The sequence below is a fragment of the Glandiceps talaboti genome, chromosome 15 (genome assembly GCF_964340395.1).
Source record: "Glandiceps talaboti chromosome 15, keGlaTala1.1, whole genome shotgun sequence".
Taxonomy (NCBI): domain Eukaryota; kingdom Metazoa; phylum Hemichordata; class Enteropneusta; family Spengelidae; genus Glandiceps; species Glandiceps talaboti.
The window spans coordinates 6,089,253-6,112,659 of record NC_135563.1 but is presented as its reverse complement, the minus strand read 5'-3'; the positions used below and the strand labels follow the sequence as shown (position 1 = coordinate 6,112,659).

Genomic DNA, 23,407 nt, shown 5'->3' with positions numbered 1-23,407 from the left:
ATAATACAAAATTACAAACAGCATTATACAATGCACAAGCCAGGTGGCAAGTTCAACAAAAAATATGGAATATATACTCTGGTCGTTCTATGTCACGACAATGCATATATATGTCTATGTCATTGGTTATGCTGTGTTTGAAATATGAGTAAAAAAACTGAAAACTGTCATCACTTTTCCCACTGGCAGTGGTATAAGTATATTACTCCCCAATACTTTTCTTCATTCTGCCAGAAAATACTCATGACCTAAGGGTTGTCAATACTCATCTTAGCAACTTGTAGTGACAAGGGCCCTGAAGGTCACTGGTATTTCCCTTGGCTGAACAAAGAAAACTATTGGGAAATAATATCTAATTATCACCCTCAGTACCTTGTTGAACAAGGAATACTGACACTATACCTTATTTTTAATATTACCTTTTGACCTCTGACCCCCCAATTCTACTTACCGGTCCTAGTGAGTTCTAATTTCTTATATTGAGAATGAATCTTCATAACCCTGGCTTTGTATGCCTGTCCTGTCTTGAAACTAGTCTTGGCAGATTCCAATTCATGAGGTGAGTTAGACAGATGCAGAAGATGTATTTCTCCTCTCAATCTCGGTGTGATAGCCACTGTCTGGATGTTGTTTTCAAACTGAAAATTTCACATTGATGGAAAAATTGTAATTCACAGTCTAGCACATTTCGAATTCAATGCTGCATATTTATAAGTCATAGATACCCCATGGATGTATGAATACAACATGGAATAGAATACACTGTCGTACATAAATTTGTGCCAACATGTCAAAAGTGTGCATAGTTTGGCCACTAGAGGGCACTGTTTGACAGCAGATTTTCACAAGAAGTGTGGGCCAGTATCTTTCAGTGCCGTAGATACCTAGAAAAACATCCTTTACCAATATTTCATGACAAATTTTCACAATATTCTTAGTTCATTGAAAGTTTCATATCTTGTTTTCAAATTTTAAGGTGTTTTATGAGCTCAGAAATTTCACTTACACTCACTTTGTTGATAGTTTCCAGTACTGCTAGGTGGTTGGCATATATAATGACAAGTTTAATCCTCTTTCTACCAGGGTGGGGGTGGGGGTGGGGGTGGTGGGTGGGGGTACTGGCTTTTACACAAAAAGCTACAAGTTGGGATAAAACAAGATTAACCCTCAATTTCTCTACTCTAGAGTGCCCTTGTGTGATGGAATATTCCAAAAAGGATGAAAAGTAGGTAGCTGGAATATGGCATATTTAAAATGCTATTAATACAACTGTCGACATCAGACCATGGACGAACAGAACTTGTCTCAAACAGGGAAAGTAAACAAATGAATTGGATTAATAACACTTGGCACAGCATGTTGGAATAGCAGAGACTTGTGTTACATTCCATCATTTGATAAGAACAGTTTTATGGCCTCTTTATATGTACATGAAATGCCAGGGGAACTGGAAAGTTGATTGGGAATGTGAACCACTATGTAAAGTGGCCATAAACTGTTCTTATCAAATGATGGAATGTAATACAGGTGTGTGTGCTTCCAACATGCTGTGCTAAGTGTTATTAATCCAATTCATTTGTTTACTTTCTATGGTTGTAACAGGTTCTGTTCATCTACGGTCTGATGTCGGCAGTTGTAAAAATGAAAGTGAATACTCACAGTATCTGCATAGCACCAGACAGTCTGTCCCACTTCGTACTGTTGCAGGAGTTTGTCAATGCCAATACAGTACTCCAGTTTATCTGATGTGATCTCTTTGCTTTCTTTCACTTTGCTGAAATAAGAAGAAACCATAGTAACAGTAATTAGTAAAATGCACTTTGCTGAAATAAGAAGACACCATAGTAATATTAAGTAGCAAATGCATTTTGATGAAATTTAAAACCCACAACGTAATCACTATGGAATTCAGAAATATTCCAATGTTCTATATTTGAATTAAACTTGAATGTAAGGTTTCCTTCATCACAAGTTCACACACCCAACTTGACCTTGGTTGTCTTTGCCAACATCAAGCACACATACATTATACCTCAGATCGCTAAAAGAATACACGTCTATGTCATGACAACGTGTGTCTACGTCACTGGTTCTGTGTTTGAAATATGAGTCAAAACGTTCAAAATTACCATTACTTTCCCCAATTTTCCTTTGACATTACTGGCAATGGTATAGTTATGTTATTCTCCAATATTTGTCTTCATTCAGCTGGAAAATACTCATGACCTAAGTTGATTGTCACTACTTGTCTAGTGACTTGTAGTGACAAAGACCCCTTAGGTCACTCATATTTACTTGGCTGAATGAAGAAAAATATTGGGGATAATATCTAATTACATGTACCTTTTTGTTGAATTGGTTGAAGGACGATAACGATAGCAAATAAAATGTTCTCATCACTATAACCTACATTATAACATTCGTGAGCCAAGTTGTACACATTAGCGCAGAAAATACAGAATTTATACCATGGTTGTTCTATGTAAAAAAAATATGTCCATACCTTGGCTTCAGGGTAATTTCTAATCCAACTTCATGAAATTCTGTATGTGTGATTGGTAGGAATTTGTTATGTTTGATGTCCCTGTAACCAATCACCCTGCCTTCAACTGTCATACCACCATGGTAGCTTTTCAATGGATACTGACCCTGTAAGGTTGTGAGAATTAACAATTTTTAAAAACTACTAACATTTTACAAATCCAATACGCCATGTTCCTGTTATAGGAAAGAAAAAAGATTTCATGGTTTGGCCACTAGGAGTGCTCTTCACAAGCCATTTGTTGGCAGGAAGTGAGGGCCAGATTAGTAGAGTATTGTACCATAAAGACAGCAGACACTAAGTTACCCCACATTCTCTATGTTGTTCCATAGACCTTCCACCAACATGCAACATTGGTGGAGGGTCTATGGTTGTTCCAACAATACTATTTTATTAGCGACTACCAGTAATCAAAACATACCTAACCACTACTGTAATACTCTGTTATGAACATTCAGAGTTCTTTCACAGACATTTCATTCACTGCTTCATGCAACCAGTGGCCATGACGCAAATTTTAGCCCTCACTTTGCCAAATCTGGTGCGCCCTCTTGTGGTGATTACCTGAGAAATGGCTGGAACTTCAGTAACTGGAATATGGTGTATCAGATGGAATGATTCATAGTGTTCAACAATTTAGGAATAACTACAACATTTTACGGCTACACTAGCTGCAGCTGGAATATTTTTTGAAAGTTTTTGTTAGATATAATGACGTCCTCATAATATGGTACACCCTGAAAGTATTGAATCGTATGTGGGTAAAACGTATTTGGGTAGCTGTACACAAAATATGGTCAATAAATCCCACAACATTTATTTTTAGGTCCTAAAATCAACGTCCATAAACATGACCATGATTTCAACCTGTTACTATGGTACTTATAGATAATACAGCCCTTTAATTGACATACAATGTCCAATTATTGATATTTTAAACAATTTTCAGTGAATATACTGTTGGTTGTCTGATCATTAAAATAATACTCTCGTTATAGCTAGTGTGGCTTTTAAGGGTTTGTATGCTCATCACAATAAAGAGAAAACTCAAATCGAATTGTGAAGTACTTCACTATAGCTCAGTGGAGGGGTTAAAACAAGATATGTACAAGTTAAAAATTGATAAATATATAATGTCAATTCAGAGATACTTACATCTGTTGGTTTGTCTAGTATTTCTGATACGTGTACACGTCCCTGAATACGTTTATCAATCACCACATACATGCAAGTGTCTTTCACCGACTTCACTCTGGAAAAGACAATCAATGATTTTCAATCTCACTTATTTTTGCGTGGTTTTTCTCTCTTACCAGTAATCAGAGAGACAATGATTTTGTACAGTAGATTGGTTACTCCAGAATTAGCATTTAAACAAGAAGTGAAGGCTGTGATAGTTAAGTACTAAAGCCTCCCTTGTACAAATCATCATATCAAAGTGTTTCACAGCAAAAATTGGTGGCATTCTCAATCAGTCAAAATATTCTGCCAACTGTGTTTCAGATCATGTCAATTTTAGGAACTCACAATTTGATTTAGTCACATTTATTCATTTTTTTTCATTATGTGGGGCACCCTCTTGTGACAATTCTTTTCAAAATAACTGCAAGGAACTAGGGTAACTTGGTCACAAGTAGACTTTATCAGTACGTGTACTTACACTGCAGTCACAGTAGTTCCTAGTGCAATGCCAACTTTCTTCTCCATCTCTGCAGCACTCATTTTTATTCTCTCTTCATTTCTCTTCATCTTCTGTGTTGTGTCTTTCTCGGACCGAGATCTCAATCTTAATTTTGATTCATCGATGGTTGCTAAGATACCATCCTTAGTAATCCTGGTAACAGTGGTTATACAGTATAAGTAATCAATATATTACAAAGTATTGAGTTTATCCCTTGTCTTGCTGTACCAGGAATATTCCGGGCATTGAGGGAGCAATTCTCAAACTGAACTGTGAATATTCCGAGGAGAGCACAGTATAGCACTTAGGCCTAAAACAATTGTGTGGTTCCGATTTTAGAATAGGTGGGGTAGGTAGATTTTTAAAATTTAAAAAAAAAAATTGATGTGTGAATGTCTAGTTCAGGTAGTTATTCGTTGTTTTCCAGATGGTCTCTGTGTTATTGGTTTCTTCCCATCAGATGTACAGCCATTACAGATTGGAAGAACAGTTTTATATTGTCTTTTTAAGTTCAGTGTCCATATTCACTATTTCTTATGAGACTTAACAATACTTGCAATTTTATTTTATTTTTCTTGAATACATCAAAAAAAAATTAGGATCGGCAGTGAAGAACTAGGTGGGGTCGAGTAACCGGAACCAAACAATTTTTTTTAGGCCTTAGTACTCCAGGTTTGCTTTGAAATGTATGATGATGAAAATTTTCGAGTCTTGCATGGCTACCAACAGACTAGATTAAAGACAGTTTCAGGAGATGTGTGTGTGTGTGTAGTTGCCGTTCAGTTTGTTCAGAGTGTAATTTTGTGTATATAACCATCAAACCATTCAGAAACCTGTCTCACATAGGAGTCAGGGAGCTTTTTTTGAAATAAATGAAAGAGACAAAATACTAGTAATTGTACCCTGATCTATAAATGTTGAAATTTTCATCCAGATTGTTACATTTTTTGCAAAAATTCATTTGGATCATGAATACCTGTTTGATTACTTTGACCGTGTTTATAATGTTAGTACAAAAATGTAACTTAAAACTCAAAATTATCATGATTCTATAAGATCTTGCAAAATATCTGTGGTAAAATTTCCGAACAGGATAGCCAAGAAATAACAAAAGCCGATTTCCACCTGGGCACTGTTACCACTCACCAAAAATCATTACATACCACACAAAAAGAAAGTACAAACAATGCGGAAGCAAAGTTTAACGAGACAAGAAAATAAAACAACAATTTCAACAGATAAAATTTTACACAACCATCCAGTTACACCATACTGGAAGTCATCCTCTCTGACATAAGACGATTTATGTATGTATGCCTAAAAGTATGAATTGTTTTGCACTGCTTAATATGTGTTGGTAGACTGTTTCATAGAACAGCTCCAGCTTGTAGAAAACTGACTCCCAACTCTGCTGTAGTCTGCTAATGAAACAATTCTATACACTAACAACTATCAGTGCTAGAATGGATAGAAATATTGAAGTTAAATTTCCAACTGAAAAATATTTATTTTTACTTACTTTTTTATAACAATATCAATTTCTTGTCCTGTGTGAAGTTTATCAGATGCCATGCGTACTGTATCATTCAAATGCTTTAAAAGATAAAAGAACAACCATTTACAAATATAAAACATGTCAGGGAATCCAGTACTTAAGTGTTGATGACCCTCAGATTTCATTTTCTTCATTCAAAAGGACAAGAAACATACCTTTATATGGCAAAGCCTTGGAGAAATTTTACGAAATTTTCAAATTTTAATTTTTGTTACATTTTCAGAGAAATCTGTCTCTTAATGATTAAGTTCATAATTAAACATGTCAAATTCATACACAGAAAATTATTTTTGTATCAATGTATAAAGAAAAATAAATGTATCTTTCATAGCAATGGGTTGAGATTCAACAAGCCTTCATTGAAGACACAGTCCTAGACACAGTCCTCCCCCCCTCCCTCCCTCCCACCCATTACTCCAGTATATTATTTCTATGTGACTAATGGAAATGGGTCTGCCTGAATGGGGGCTAAGAAAACCAACAAGCACTGCGTCCATCAAGGGTAATCATTGCATCAAGATTTTCATCACACATTTCATCAACCACGTTTCAAACTGAACATTTCCTACTTACTCTTTTGCCCGGAAGCATAACAAGTTGACCAGATTTCAGTGAAGTTATGATAACATCATCTTTCACCAACTCAACAGTGGCTTCAAGAGTTTGTGACTCTCTTATCTAGAAATGAAAAAAGATGGGCTTTAATATGAGGGTTGACAATTGCCAGAAATTTCATTTCCCACGCAAAAGTTACATTTTCCAAGACTTTCAAAGTCTTTACATGGCTTACAGAATCTGACAATCTCTTCATGTAGTAATGATTTTCTAGCCATTCAAATTTTTTGTGAGAATAAATGTTTTTGGACTCTAGGCACACATGTTAAATACACAATACTCCTACTCCAAAGTCAAAGTTTGACAATAATCCTGAGTTTTGGTCAACATCTTGTTGACATTGTCAATAAATACTTATGAATGAATTACAAATATCATTACTGTTTTATTTATTTATTTATTTATTTATTTATTTATTTATTATGCTTCATCACAGGCAAGTCAAAATTACACAATAATAAAAATTAAAGTAACATGTACAATAGACTACAACAGGACAGAAAGACCATACATATACCCAAAACACTAGCAACAAATTAACAATAAAAATACCAAAAAAACAACAAAAGACAGTCTGTAAAGGTAATGGACAAACAGATGCCAAGCACCTCTACTAGTGTCTAACCAACATCAAAAATACATCAGTTCTAAAATAAATTATGAAAGTGAATGTACATCAATTGAAATTACGAACAAATTCATTGACATCAGTGAAACTATACTCTTTACTGACTCTTAGTACAAACATATGCATGTGTGTTAAAACGAGAAGAACAAGACTTGGTGTAGTTTTGTTGTCCCAGAAATTAATGGTGAATGGTACAAATTGAACTCTCTCTTATGTGACAATCAATAACTGTCATAAAATCTACGACACATGTAAAGTTAGACTTGCTCAAGTCTACAGGCTTTTTTTCTCTCTTTCTGAAAGACAAGTATGTTCTTTGGTGTGAAATAGTGACCTGAGTGAGTGATTGCCAACAGTCGGGTGAACACTTAGCCCACGAGAGACTATAGTAACTGGAGAAAAAAGCTCCTTTACAAAAATAAAATTGAATAACAAACTCACAACATTTGAACAATATCATATGGGACTTTTTTTTTAAAAATCTCCCTTGAGACTGGTGTGAGTCTAGTACAAGTACTTGTAGACCATTACATAGATTATAAATTTCATTTTACTAATTTCTTTTTCAAATAAATTACAAAAATGACTAGACATAGTTTTGTTTGAGATCAAATCATTTCTATTGTCACTTGTGATTGACTCTATTAACCTATCCATCCCAAAGACCTGCTGTATTCACTATCCCATACAGCACTGGTTAAGCCTAATGGCCAAGTCTCCACAGCTACAAACTTGTAGACTTAGCTACAAGCATTTATTATTTAAATTGGATTTGATCCTAACTTTCCCTACACAAACATACTTATCATATATCATATCCTAAAAGCCAGTATACAGGTCACCAAATTTCATCAAAAACTATAATATTTGACTTCCTGGTACCATAATATCAGACTTCCTAGTACGGTTCACATACGCATGACAGTTTGAATTAAAAAGCAACTCTATCTCATGTATGGTAGAAAAAGGGTCAATATAAACTTAACACCCCTATCCTACTGACACCATGCAGTGACCTTGTTTATATTAGAATCACCCTTGGACTGTTTATTTTGCTTATAAATGCTATTTAATATACACAGTCAACCAATACATGTAAAGAAATGCCTTGGTGTGTAAAATGGGTAATGAGTTTACATAAACACAGTGAATGACTCACATGGTCCTGTAGACATATCCTTTACATTTTATGAAAGTCACAGGTCAAACCTTAATTCTTTACTTCCACCTCCCACGGAAGGAAGTACAGTTTGTAACTGGTACAATGCAAGTGATGATGTCACACACTTCAGAAAAGTTCTGAATAGCTACCACTGCCAAGCAATTTATAGAACTCTCAGCACAGTTTGAAGATTTCTAAACTTGTGAGTTAGTTGTACCATAGTTGTCACCTAGTGAGTGTTTGAAGGCTACATCAGTGGCTCAGCCAACTTTGAAGATACTGGTATTCACTTGTGTACCATCACTCTGTTCAAGGTTATAACGTCAGTGGCTCACAAGTAAGTATAGCTAACAGTTGTCTGACTTTTCAAATGTGCACATTTTCCTCTTTTTGTTAACATTACATTTCATGTGCACTGATTAACATCTCTTAAAACTATAACTATTAACAACAACGGTATTCTAATGCACTAGTTCTTCAAACTTTGCCTTACAAGTTACATACAGGAATTCACATTACACTAGAAATATCCATATTAATGAAATTGACAAGTCATATGTGAATTAGTATTTGTCAATGAAGTAAACTTTTATTTTGAATTTTGAAAATAAGGACTCCATCCATTTAGTAGTCTGGAAGCCAAGGTGGTCGCTAACTGACACCATTTAGGAACTAGACTATCCACGTAGTGGTAGTATGGATGCCAACTTGATCTCTAAGTGGAGGTGTAAATCACAATGATACCATATAGGGACTACATATAGACTATGTAGTGGCAGTGATAAGCACTAATTCCTGTTTACAGGAACAAATAACCCTGACATGGACTTTTGAGTTATTGATTAACAAACCAGAATCCAAGCAAAACAGTTAGCTACTTCCTGTTATATGAAATTTTATCTAATATCCTGTGGAAATATTTAAAGAAATATTCAAAGACATATCTTAAGAAATATTAACCGATACACAACATAAATTTCTGAAATACTATATGTTTTTCATTATTTTTGGAAAGCAGTGATTTTCAAAACTAATGTTCAAGAGACATGGGTCAACTTCGAACACAATTTAATGCTGAAAATACAAACTTCAAGTTTATATACATGTAGTAGGGAATACATTGATTTGTGCTTTGATATGAGTGTAAAGTAGCCACTTGGCCTGGAGACTCATCTGTTGGTTTTCAATTCAAATAGGATGGAGGATCACGACAAGTCTGCAGTGGGCTAGAATGACAGGTCTATAATACATGATGTGCATATTTCTTTATGTTCTTTGATATCAACAACAATAAGTTAGATACAACTAAAACTTTTGTAATTGAACTATTTGTTGGGTTTGCCTATAATTGCTGTGCTACAGATGTCACAAGTAATTAAACATGTCTACATTATTGATCAGAATAGCATTATGTAATACTTCCAATGACACAGGAAACTGTTCAGATCTGGACCATGTTCTTTTCAAAGAACTGTGACTGTACATTGCTCATCGCCAATATTCACATTCACATCTGGTCTTCTCTGTAATTTATTAGCAAAGTCTAAATTGAGTTCAAGGTCATTCTTGCTGGTAACATCATCGAAAGACTGAGAAAATAGTTTGACGTCCAGGACTCTCCCTTCCAATATGTACTGTCACTTTAAAATCGAGCCTGATAAGTTACAATATTGTTGTTAAAGTGGTCATATGGATGAGGATCGGGTATGGTATCTATTTTGCATTTTTAATTTATGAAACAATATTATCATTGCTTCCTAATTAAAAAAATAAATGTGAAACAACATATGCCAAGTCCTTGTTTGTAACTCAATGAATTACAAAAGATTAATAAATGTGTGAAATGTTTGTTATTGTATGTACAATAAGAAAACGTTTTATACACTTTTTGTCTTTTTCAAAGTATTAAGTTACAAAGACATACTTTAGACAATAGTGTTTCACCATATTAATTTTTCAAGTAGGAAGCCATGATAAAATTGTTTTATAAATCAAAAATCAAAAATAAATACCCAATCCTCATACATATAGTCACTTTCCGGTTTGGAAACCTTGGCAACAGCAAGAAGGAAATGTAGCAAAACTGTCATTATAATTGTTGGAACCCTGGTAAAATGACTGGGGAACTCTGATAGATTTTACATTGGTAACAAACATCCTGTTATTAAAGCTAGGTTTTGCCACACACTTATTAAAGTTACCATGATTTAGATAAAGATATTTATAACAAATCAAATTCAAACACTGAACTTGAAAGCAAGAAGAAATGAGAGTAAAATCTAGTTACTTTTTAGCCTTGAATCCAGGCAATTTTGGAATTTTGAATTTTGACTTTCCCATGTGATGCGGAAATAACAAATTCAGAACCCACATGGATTCCAGGCTAAGTTACTTTGGAATGGTAAATTGGAAACAAATGTGAACTTTCGATCTGTCTACTACAGACCTTGATCATGTCTTCGTTTATGTACTATTTGTCACTTGTCAATCTCTATGTACACGCATGTACTCTTGATGTCTTAAAGAATTTTTATTTGGCACGTCAGTGATTTTAATAACTGTTAGGGACTATATTGTCCAAATCTTTTCCATTCTTGCCATTGATGTGTAATGTATTAAACCAACTGCCTATCATTAGCTCTTTTTTCTTTTCTTTACAGCCTTTGTTTCGACAAGAAATACCAGTTCGTATCAATATTTCGAGTGGCTTTATCTAAATAGGGGGTGAAAAAATGAACAAGAGCCATTTGAAAGCCTGTTGCTTGGCAACCTTCCTCATGACCTTTGTGACCTCCATCTCCAGCCAATCAGCAGTCTGTACTGGTGGGTGTTCATGTGAAAAATATGAAGCAGCTGAATGGTTGTTTAACAAAGTGCTTTGTTCATCAAGCTCCTTATCTGCTGTGGAAGAACCAATGGTGTTTCCTCCAGCTTTTCAAGTGGATATCTATTGCAACGACAGGAGGTTTCCATCCAATCCACTCAATTATACATTGAGTCGTTTACAAAATAGATTCATCCTCCTCAGCTTAGAATTTCAGTTTTGTCCCATAAAACAGCTTGCTGCTCACGATTTTCACGATCTTCCAAATATTCTAATTCTGAAGATCACTTTCACCAAAATATATCACATGACTGACAACTGCTTCCAGCATTTGCAAACGCTAACGTTCATCGACCTAAAAGCAACAGGACTGGATAGCATTCCAACTGCAATCACCTGTTTTAATTCTACGGACTGTAGTGACCATGTACCGGCAAAATTGCAACAACTGTATCTCCATGATAATGACATAAGGGACCCTCCAGAAGGAACATTTACAAATCTCGTTAATCTCCAGAAACTAGATTTATCTGGGAACAATTTGCAATCACCACCACCAGGTCTGTTTACTCCAATGTATAGTCTGCAAGAACTGAACCTATACAACAACGCCATCTCAAAGTTACCATCGACTTCCTTTCATAATCTCAAAAATTTAACAGTTCTCCAACTTGGTAGCAACCGTTTCACAGAGGTTGCTCCTGATATTTTTAAAGGACTTGTCAACCTTGAAGTGTTAGAGATATCTCACAACCAGTTAACCACTCTGCCAAGTGAAGTTTTCCAGGGATTAACAAAACTGCGAACATTGATATTACAGTATAATTTCTTTCATGTGCTCCCATCAGATCTCTTCCAGGGACTCAATGTTATTCAAGTGATTGACCTGAGTGAGAACATGAGAACCTGGGAAAGGAGTTTGATAACACCACGTGATCTAATCACCAACTTACCCTCACTGCAAAAAGTTGATCTACACAAGGCAGACGTTGTTTCTCTAGTAAACTTGACTTTCGAGGGATGTACATGGTTGGTGGACATAGATCTGAGAGACAACTTTATTACTTCGCTTCCATCTGACATTCTCAAGCATTTGAAAGTTCCTCATTTACGGATTATCAATTTGGCTGGAAATAACATTGCAGTTATTTCAAATCACACATTCCAGGATAGCGAGTTCTTAACCGATATCAACCTTTCTCATAATTCTCTGAAGTCGATACCGAAACATGCATTCCAGCAACTCTCAGCACTGACACACCTAGATCTGAGTTACAACCAAATTACATACATTCACGAACTAGCACTGTACAATATTCCAAATTTGCTTGAACTTCGTCTTACAGGTAATTTTCTGACTAACGTTCAAGTTTTCCGCTACGCAAGACAGAGCTTGTTCATGGAGCCATCATTTTACGATATACCAATATCAGTATACATTGATGAAAACCCATTATCATGCGATTGCGATATGTTTTCTACTTTATTCAATCAGACAGGATATCATAAATTCTCAGATTTTGCCAACCAGAAAATAATACCTGGTTTTGATCAACTCATCTGTCATTCTCCATCAAGGGCACTTGGAAGATCAATAGCGTCATTAAACTTATACGACTTTTGGTGTGAAAAGCCTCTGCTGTGTCCTGAGAAATGTAGATGTCATCAAATCGCTCTGGATGGAACTTTTTTCGCAAACTGTAGCTATAGAGGTTTGGATGAAATTCCCAACAACTTTTGGAAGAATACCACGGTGATCAAACTAGAAGGCAATAATATCACTCGCATATCAACGAATCAGATTGCCTCTTTACCTAATTTACGTGAACTCAACTTGGCTAAGAACTTGATTTCTGATATAGAAGCTGATGCCTTTCAATCTCTGACATCTTTAGAGTATCTGGACCTAAGTTTTAACAATATACCTGAAATTGCAGCCACCTACTTCACCACGATGCCATTTCTACAGAACTTGTACCTGAGTTTCAACAACATTTCGGACATAGAAGAGGAGAGTTTTCAAAATCTCACCCACCTCCAACATTTAATGCTCGACCACAACCAGTTAAAATACCTTGATAAAGACTTATTCAATTCAACAACATCTCTGAGTATCTTGTCTTTGGACAATAATCCGTATTACTGTGGATGTCGTCTCTGGTGGACAGACCTTCAGACGTTTTTATTGGAACCTAGTATAAACACCATTGTGCCATTTCAAAATAACATAACTTGTAGAGTACCACATGCTGTGAACAACACTTCAGAATGGCCTATTCTACAACTAAGTGATTACGATTTGAACTGCAGCAACACCGAAGATATCCTGAAAATCAAACAAACTGACATTACCAGTAGTATTGCAGCTTGCGTACTAGGGTTTGCAGTGTTTCTGGTGTTCGTCATTGCGACCGTTTTCAAATTTCGGCAAGTTTTACGAGTTGTGATTTACAACAAGACTGGCTGTCGACTTTTCGTCAAGAAGGAAGACTTTGAAGAAGACAAAGTCTATGATGCTTTCTTGTCGTTTTCAAGTAACGATTTACACTGGGTCAAGAACACACTGTTGAGGAATCTAGAAAACCACGACCCACCATACAAAGTTTGTATCCATCATCGCGATTTCATCGTAGGTGAATGCATTGCTGAAAGCATCATTGATGCAGTCATGACTAGTAGACGCACCATCATGGTTTTAAACAATCATTTCCTGGACAGCGAGTGGTGTACTTACGAGTTCAAGCAGGCCCACCATCAGATTCTGACAGACAAGAACTGTAAACTAATCGTCCTCATGATGGAAGACATTGACCAGGACAAGCTGAACATTGACAAAGAACTGAAAACATTCCTCCAAACAAACACATATTTAGAAAAAGATGATCCACTGTTCTGGAAGAAATTGTACTATGCCATGCCTGATATTAATGAGATTCGTAAACTTAACAGACCAAAGAACAGAAAAAATCGTCCACATCCTCTGGATGACAATGAATTAAAGCAAATAGACAATAAGTGATACATGTAGTAGTACATGTACAGCAAATAGACAATAAGTGATACATGTACAGCAAATAGACAATAAGTGATACATGTACAGCAAATAGACAATAAGTGTTATGAGTTACATGTACAGCCAAGTACTTCTTCAGCACCTCTGAACTCTACATTGCACTGTAGTGGAAAATGGAACTTTATCAATTGGCTGATTGACTGACTGATTGACTGACTGTCTGACTGATCGATTGATTGATTGACTTTAAGATATCATTCCCAATATTTGTCCACCTTTACCTGAGAAAACATGAACGTCTTAAATTAAGGGGCCCTTGTCATATGGAGTCAAAGACAGGTAGTGACAAATCTCTTAGATCAAGAGTATTTTCTGGCTGAATAAAGACAAATGTTGGTGAACGCTAGAATTATACCTATACAAGCTTAATTCAAGAAAGATTCTGAATATACTTAAACTCATATTTCGAGTTTCACAACACATTTAGAATTGAAAAAACCCACATTTTTAATGGCGTCCTGATATGGCTTGGTCACTAACTTTTATATTACGGATATCAACAAATAAGTGAACGTAACATCATGAAGAAAACTTGTGTTTCTCTGTATTAGTTGTTCATGGATCACACAATTATGTGTAAATTCAAAAACATTGAAGTGCAATTGATTGATTTTTGTTCATGCTTCTGTAATATTCAATTTTTTTTATATTACATGTATATCATTATATATATATTCATTTTTTATCAAAAAGAATGATTGTCCATAGTCCAATTTACAGCAAAATACATGTTTACTGGGTGTGTGCAACAGATCTAGATTAAGGTACCGTATCTGTAGTAACTTTTCATTCCATAGCTCTTTAAAGAGCAGTGGTTGTCTGGCACGCATGTCTGGATGAAGTCTTTGTTTGTTTGTTTGTTTATTGACAAACACAATGCCGTCCCAAGCTCTGTGACAGCCAATATTTGGTTAATTTGCATGTCTCCTGAGTTCACTTGGGAATATACAATATATCCATTTTGTAGATAATGTAAATTTCAACTCAGAAACAAAGTTTTGCCTTGTTTAGTGGCAAGGTGATTGTAGTGTGGGACCCCGAGACTCACATGTGTAAATCAGGCAACTTCATGTACTCTGCTTTAAAGGTGATACTAACATTGTACATCCTTTAAAACTGCACTAGCTGCAACTGCAATGTTTTTTTGAAACTATTTTGTTAGATTTTATTAGTATAGCTTGTAATATCATACACCCTGAACAGTATTGAATCATCTGTGGGTAAATATATGTACACATAATATTGGACAATAAATTCCATCAAATTGATATTTAGGTCTGCACCCAAAAATCAACTCCCTAATGTGATCACTATTTCAATCTGTTGATGTACTACTTATGGATAAAAATTTACCTCTAATTAACATGTACAATGTCTAATTATTGGTATTTTATCAATTTTCAGTGAATGTATTGTTGGTTGTCTGATGAGAAAATAATACCCACGTTATAGCTAGTGTAACTTTAATGTCATTTGTAATAATTATATTTGACTATGATTATATTTCATAATGGGAATATTACTCATGAAATTCTTTTATACATCATGCATTTTCAGATTAAAAAATACACTATATATTCTTACCTTTGAATTCTTGCCTTTCTTTGTCTCAGTAGCTTGGATGAGGAGTGGTTTCATGGTTGCCTGTACAATGTTTACATCATACTTAATGTGTAGGACACACGCCTTGACCTTTGAACCCTTTACATGGCCTGTCCCTAAAGTCAACACAAATAAGTGGCATAAATATATTTGCTTAAGAACAACAATGAAAACTTAAAATTTTCTTGGTTTGGCACCAAAGCTAGTCACTGAAGAAGGATGGATGGTTGACCTGGCAAGCATTCTTTACACAGCTTGCAAACTTAGTTATTCAAATTTAGTACTTTTCAAGGATCCCATGCATGGAAGCTGATTGGTCAATCAAGTCACATAATGAAATGTCATGGTGCTTTTATTATGTTGACTGTTGACTGTTTCAAGTTGCTCAGATAACTTAGTTGGCCTACATGGAAATATAAGTTAGAAGAATATTTCTTTCTGACTTCCCATCACACCGTCACAATAGTCTTGTTTTAACATTTATAGCCATTATTACCGGTAACATGAAAACTGGGGATAGATTCATGAAATATCACTACCTAACCTCAGAAACAACTGTACTATCCTGTGTATCTGTCGGTATGTATGTATGTATGTATGTATGTATGTATGTATGTATGTATGTATGTATGTATGTATGTATGTGTGTGTGTGTGTGTGTGTGTGTGTATCTGTCTGTGTGTCTGTGTGTGTGTGTGTGTGTGTGTGTGTGTGTGTGTGTGTGTGTGTGTGTGTGTGTGAGTGAGGTGTGCATGCATATATACATGGAGGTTGGTGCACCAATTCTTACTGTACCTTGGACATGTACACTTGCTATGACTGCAATCTGACCATCTTCCATTTGTACCAACAATCCAGTGTCCTGTACTTCTTTCACAACACCTTCTATCACTGACCCTATTGTTTGTTGAGTAACATCTTCTTTGGCTGCAAGTAGACAATACACAAATCACACTAAGCCCTCTTGTAATTTCTGTGCTCTCTATGGACAAGGTAAAGTGGGTACTTAGCCCACTTGTAATTTCTGTGTTCTCCCTCTACAGGGGTTCTGAACCACTGGTAATTTCTGTTATCTCCCTGAACTTGGTATTGACCCCTCTTGTAACTTATTTTTTTCTCCGTGAACAAGATACAAATGCTACCAACTTCTTTTGTAACTTTTATGTTATCACGTACATCTGAATGAAACAAAGACACCCTGATGCATGGGACTACAAATTAAACAGTAAACTTACTATGATGCTGCTTTTTGGCAACCATCTTTCTTTCCTGCAAATATTGCTGTAGTAATGATACACCTCCATCGTGATGGGAACAACACTGGGATGGCTTTAAACTGACTAGGAATCGTTTCTTCTCTCTGTCAATTTCTAAGACAGTGGCCATCACAGACTGACCCTCCTGGAAGGGTTCAGCTGTATCTGATACAAAAATGTCAGCCATGTGCTGAAAGTAAATGAAAAATTTGGGGTTATTGGAAATCACACAAAATGAAATATCCCCCCCCCCCCCCCATATGCTATTTCACAGGGGGGAAACTGTGCAAACTAGTACTCCCTTCCTTGTTTGTGCATGGCTGAGTATCTGTTTGGTGTGATACTCTCCAAGCAGATTAGTTGGTAATTAGGAGATTAGGGGTGTTTTAATTTGGATAAGAGAAAAACGGACAAGATGTCTTTATTTAGTCAATAAAGAGAGAATTATATACAGCTGATAGAGAGAAAACTAACCAGGGAATGAAGAAAAAAAAACGTTTTATATCACCACAAAAATCAATCAGTCAATTGATCAATATCACACAAAAAGTAAGTTTTATTTCACTGCAAAAAATGAATCATTCAATCAATCATCATTCAACCAAATAATCAATCGATCAATCAATAACATGCTCACTGTCCCCTGTGGTTATTTAGATATCATATGGAGATACCACCAAACCAGTTTTGTGTTCTTCAAAAGTCACGAGATTTGAATGATGATGATTGATGTCATCATATTTCAATTTTAATGACTATACTTAAGCATGCAACTGCTTTGTTTGTGGAGAAATGAAATTTGTTTCTGTGTCTACAGAGTGAACATTAAGCTTAGCTTTCGGGTGCTCGGCACATGTTTTTCATTTTCACATAACTAATACACATCCATTGGCATAAACATGAACTAAGTCAAACATTTTGTCAATCTGATTAAAATCTGATGTAGTGTACACGTCATGATTTCTTTATGGCTCTTACATTTACTGTTGTTTGTTCTTTTGTGAGTACATTTGTACTTGTTACATACATCTGACACAATACCATAGGTTTTCCAAAACCACACGAGCACAGAGTGCAGACAACGATGTTATCATTATTGTCTGGTCATTCTCTTTCTTTCAATTTTAAACATTGAGTATTCTATTGTAAGATGGATTCTGGTTGGCTACTCATAAGTATGAGATTGGGTTCAGGTAAAACTATGTACACATTGGATTTTAATCAGATTGACATTCTGTGTGACTTTATGGCCCTTTTCATTTCCATACAACTGGAATACACAGATATTACTATTACATGACTTATAACAATAAGCTAAGTCATACCTATTGAACTTACTTATAAGGAAACATCAAAAGAGACTTACTGATTTTGGTGACAGACCAACAACGTTATTGGGAAACGCTACAAATACACCATAATTCATAATACATTTGATGAACCCTGGCAGAGTTAGTCCAACCTCAAGGTCATTAAAGCTGTCAATCAACTTGTTTTCTTCAGCTGCTTTCAATAGTACTGGCTTCTTAGTTAGAATCTAGTTGTAAGTAGTTAAAGAAAGTCCATCCATGGCACAGTTGATGATAACAATATCTACAATTGACTGACTACATTTGTTTATTCAACTCTTGTTACCTGCTACATTTTACCTCATCCTAATAAGGCAAAATTGAACTTATTTTCATGTGTGCCTATGAAGGAGAAGTCATGATGGTGTGTCAACCAAGAACTTGAATGCCTGTCATTTTCTATGATGATCCAAACGGTAAAACTTACATGTATATTTCAGGTAACAAGAACTGCATGTAAGCATATATTCATAGATTGTTGTAGTTTCAGACTGGACAACATTGAAGCTTACCAAGGAGTTTTGATTACACCATGCATGAGTCATTTAGTACAGAAAATATGCAATATATATTCTGGTCATTCTACGTTATGACAAAGCGCGTCTATGTCCCGACAACACATGTCTACGTCAATGGTTCTGCTGTGTTCAAATATGAGTCAAAATGCTCAAAATTGTCATTCCTTTCCCCGATCTTTCTTTGATATTACTATAATTATGTTATTCTCCAATATTTTTCTTTATTCAGCCCGAAAATACTCATGACCTAAGGACTCTGCCAGCGACTCATAATGACAAAGGCCCCTTACGTCACTCGTATTTTCCTTGACTGAACGAAGAAATATATTGGGGAACAACATCTTAAATATTCACATCACATTTGTTAAAGTCATCAACTTATTGAGTTGAGGACGATGACTCCAGCACGGACCACAGAAAAGGATACAAGTTCTGTATGTTTTGACATATACATGTACATGACATCATCGATGACATCACCAGACTTATAATAACTCAGTAGAGCATCACAGTTTTCTACACTGTCAGACAGCTGCATCTTGGGAAGGAAAGCTAGATGTTTGGATGGTAGAACCATGACTTGTAAACCATCCTTACTGTTGGTGACAACCTTGGCTTTTGTCAGCTGTAAAAAACAACAACATAATCATGAACTGAAACCTGTATGTTTTAATTCTTACACTAACGCTAAACCTTTTTGAATAGCAACAGGTTTGTGTATCAACTCCATACATCTCACACTTTGTACATACCTGAACAAAAATTTCATTACCAACACACTGTGCACTGTAAGCAGATACATTATATTCAATGCTATGTGGGGACACAGAGATGTTTGTTGAGCCAGACAATAAAATGTAGTACTGTAGTTATTGTGTACCCTGGTAGTTGAGCCTTTGGTCTTCTAAGGTAGACACAAACTAAAACTACTGGTATTGTTGCAACATGTTGATACAACAGTGATAAGCTATTGAATAGAAGTTGGTTTAATTATAGTCTCAGTAGGGCCTAGGGAGGCATTTCTGAAAACTAGTTTATTTAGAGTTGCATGAACTTTCAGTGCTGTTTTGGGACTTTGAATGTTCATCACAAGCTGATTACAATTGCACAACAGAACTGCTATCACTCACTGCTATAATCCACCACATTGAAAAACGCTTAGATTGCATCTATCTTAGTGAACTGAAAGCTGGATTACCAGTGTTGTAAAATTTTTGTCGAGTGAAACAACACAATGTAGCAGTGTTAGTTAGATTTTTGTTGAGACAGATGATCTTTTGTTTCATGTTTTGTGATTTTAACTGTAGTTGATTTTCATGATGATTAGATTTTTTTAATCATAAACTATTTACTTACTTTTCCAACTTCAAAGTCATCAGGTACAGCTATTTGGTTATCAGAGCTCTAGCAGTAAACATAAAGGAAAGACAATTCAATATTATTATTACAAACATGTACCACTACCAGAGATTACTTACACTTGTGCACACGTGCATACTAGTGGTATTTTCACAATACCGAAAACATTATTGCAAACCTGCATGCAAATGATAGGCAAACGATGTGTAAATGAGGACATATGAAATCACATGATCGCACTGTATGACTTTCATGGAAATCTGCCGTTTCAGATAAACATGTAATAATAACAAAACCCCATACCGTGTGAGTTCCAGAGTGGGTACTCAGGGGTACTTACACACGTGCTTGCAGTGTTTTCTGTTGCACATTTACGAGTGTAGTGAATGGGTGCAGAGAACACTGCAAACACTAGTGCAAATACCCCGAGTACACCACACTTGCACTCACGTGTCATGGTGTTCTGTCATAGAATTCCACACAAACAAGTGATGACTTGCACCTGCAAACATGCATATTTTATGTATTTGCACTACAGTGCAATACTGACGACATTATTGCATATCTGTCTCTAAATGAGTGCACAACATGTGCACAATATCATGCGAATGCGGTTGTATTTTTCACACAATTGACAAAGTTAGTACAAGTAGGTAACTACAACATGGGGTACTGACACTAGGGTGACTTGAGATCTACAGTACAGACTATACACACCTTCAGAGAAAGCTTCAATTTGCTTTCCTCAGGTTGAACTGCCGTGACCCTACACTTTAAAACTTGGCCTGTATAAAATACTTTTTCTGGTGTCTCGATGAATTCATCTCCTAAATTCCTTCTTGGTATCAAACCTGTGAAGAACAAAATAATGAAAATATACATGACATACAAATGCATAATTAACAAACACATCACGCATAAATAAGTGGGGGAAGCAATTTTCTGCCTCACGACATTGGAGCAATTAGGAATCAAACAAACAATTTACATAATTGGTAATGAAGACAGTCTTAGCTTGAGAGAAGAAGAACTTTCCAACTGAGGAGATTGAAGCCATTCAGAATCAACAAACAATTCACATTATCATTCCCTACATATTCTAATATCATGCTTGATTTTATGTGTGCACAGTGTGTTCTGTCTGTTCTATATACTGGTTGTTTGTTTCTGTTTGATTCCTCAATTCCAATACTGGTATTGCCTTTACACTGATGATGAACCATAGCTTGAAATGTTTGTAATAACTGGATTTTCCAGGCCTGAAATAATACAATATTATTTCCTATCCAAAATAACAGGCTGTTTTTGCTTCTTTGGAAATGACTGATTTAGTGTTCATTTTGAAATATGCAGTCTTCATAATTTTAATGAAATCAGGCATTGCATGCAAGAGATACGGCTGTACACACACACACACACACACACACAGACAGACAGACAGACAGACAGACAGACAGACAGAGGAACAGACAGAAACATGAACAGATGGAACCCATTGTAATACCTCCTTCCAGGCATCACTGAAAGGGGGTTTATAGTCTATCCTTCTTATAACAAGACATTTTATGGCTTACCTTTGACATTATTGTAGAATCTCACTTTGCATCCATAGTCCCCAATAGCAAACACAGTTCCATGCACATACATGTCTTTTTCTGCCTTGTCATAGCTAGTAAGTGTTGGTAGTTCAGAGTCAACTAATGTTACCTTGTGAGTCAGCACTAGTTTTCTCTTCTCATGATCACTAGTCAAAACCTGGGGAAACACAAGAACAAGATTTATTTTCAAAAGTTCTCAATGGTGGCAGTTCTGTGATGTGTACCACTCTGAGTTGAGTTAGTGCCCTCTCTCAGAGAAGGACTCAATACTGTTGTTTTGACAAGCTTCGTCTCTTTTAAAAAGATTCTGCTTAAATGGCAAGATGACAAGTGAATAAAAGCTATCAACACCGTACTAAGTCACATTCTCTCAAACTGACATGTGGAATACAAATGACTCAAATGTCTTTTGCTAGGGTGCAAAATTCAAGCAATGTAATGCATTCTGCCTAAAATATCTACTCAGAGAAGCATATTGAAAGATTTTTGCATAAAAAGAAAAAATGTAAGAACTTTTTACAAGCTAAATATATCATAACCTCTACAAAATATTTATCTTCCTTTCTCTAAATACAGGCATTTTATAATACATTGTAAATATTTACTGATGGTCCAATGTATATAATGCATGAGCTAAGTTCAACAACAAATATGGAATATATACTCTGGTCATTCTATGTCATGACAACTCGTGTCTATGTCAGCAGTTCTGCTGTGTTCAAAATGTGAGTAAAAACACTCAAAATTGCCCATTGCTTTTCCCAGTTTTTAAAAATATATTACTAGCGATGGTATAATTATATTATTCCCAAGATATTTCTTTAATCAGCTGGAAAATACTTGTAAACCTAAGGGGTTGTCACTACAAGTAACTTGGCGAAGAGTGGCAAAGGCCCCTTAGGTCACTTGTATTTTCCTTGGCTGAATGAAGAAAAATATTGGGGAATATAATATCTAATTGAATGTCTACCAATGCAAGTATCTTGTACTGTACAATGTTGTCTGTGATGAAGGCTGTTTGACAGAAGTACTTTGTACTAATTGCACAAGAGTTTGTAGAAGACACCCCCCCCCCCCCCCATACTCACTCAATACTTACCCTACAAATTAACAGATCTCCTTCTTTATACTTCTTTCCTGGATGTTTGAGGGGAATGTCAGCAATATGTAAATGAGGGATAAAGCCATTGATCTTGTCTGTAATACTGACAACCAAGCCAAACTTGTTGAATTCGGAAATCTTTGCCTATATGGGAAAAATAAAAATAAATCAGCAACTTATTAATGAGTACAGTGACCGGAATGCAATATATTCCTGTTACTCACTTTGAAGTCATTTTCATGACAAGTGTCACAAGAGGGCGTCCCACATGAGGAAATATGAAAGCCAGAATCAAATATCAGTACATGTAGCAGTCAATAACTAAAGCAACTTATTATTTATAATGTAAATTTCTGTCTACATGTATACTGCCCTCAAAAAAAAATTCAATTGTACAAACGATGCCCTGCCAGTATCCTAGGAGACAGACTGGACGAGCTTTGCTATTTTCTGTTCTCCCTTTACCCTTTTACCTAATAATGTGAACTATTTCTTCTTTTTCAATACTGTGAGAGTTCTCAACTATCATGGCCCTCACTTCTT

General features: G+C 35.6%; 2 protein-coding genes across 2 annotated transcripts in view; one reads left to right on the top strand and one right to left on the bottom strand.

The window, feature by feature from the left end:
- LOC144446877 (protein RRP5 homolog) overlaps nt 1-23,407 on the bottom strand; it is a 41,080-nt gene that overhangs the window by 9,510 nt on the left and 8,163 nt on the right. Inside the window, exons 11-26 of the mRNA XM_078136722.1 lie at nt 22,862-23,008; nt 21,739-21,919; nt 20,873-21,015; nt 20,162-20,209; nt 19,233-19,430; nt 18,305-18,475; nt 16,918-17,128; nt 16,478-16,609; nt 15,665-15,798; nt 6,352-6,456; nt 5,743-5,816; nt 4,203-4,376; nt 3,698-3,794; nt 2,504-2,649; nt 1,660-1,774; nt 452-638 (exon numbers count right to left, since the gene is read on the bottom strand). Coding sequence (XP_077992848.1) covers nt 452-638; nt 1,660-1,774; nt 2,504-2,649; nt 3,698-3,794; nt 4,203-4,376; nt 5,743-5,816; nt 6,352-6,456; nt 15,665-15,798; nt 16,478-16,609; nt 16,918-17,128; nt 18,305-18,475; nt 19,233-19,430; nt 20,162-20,209; nt 20,873-21,015; nt 21,739-21,919; nt 22,862-23,008 — 2,263 coding nt within the window. The remainder of the gene's footprint in view (nt 1-451; nt 639-1,659; nt 1,775-2,503; nt 2,650-3,697; nt 3,795-4,202; nt 4,377-5,742; nt 5,817-6,351; nt 6,457-15,664; nt 15,799-16,477; nt 16,610-16,917; nt 17,129-18,304; nt 18,476-19,232; nt 19,431-20,161; nt 20,210-20,872; nt 21,016-21,738; nt 21,920-22,861; nt 23,009-23,407) is intronic.
- LOC144446489 (uncharacterized) lies at nt 8,368-15,640 on the top strand. The gene is made up of 2 exons (XM_078136258.1): nt 8,368-8,520; nt 10,844-15,640. The coding sequence occupies exon 2, from the start codon at nt 10,916-10,918 to the stop codon at nt 14,024-14,026; it is 3,111 nt and encodes a 1,036-aa protein (XP_077992384.1). The 5' UTR covers nt 8,368-8,520; nt 10,844-10,915; the 3' UTR covers nt 14,027-15,640.

Excerpts from the sequence above, each read along its gene's own strand:
- LOC144446489 (XM_078136258.1), top strand. The coding sequence starts at position 10,916 with ATGAACAAGAGCCATTTGAAAGCCTGTTGCTTGGCAACCTTCCTCATG.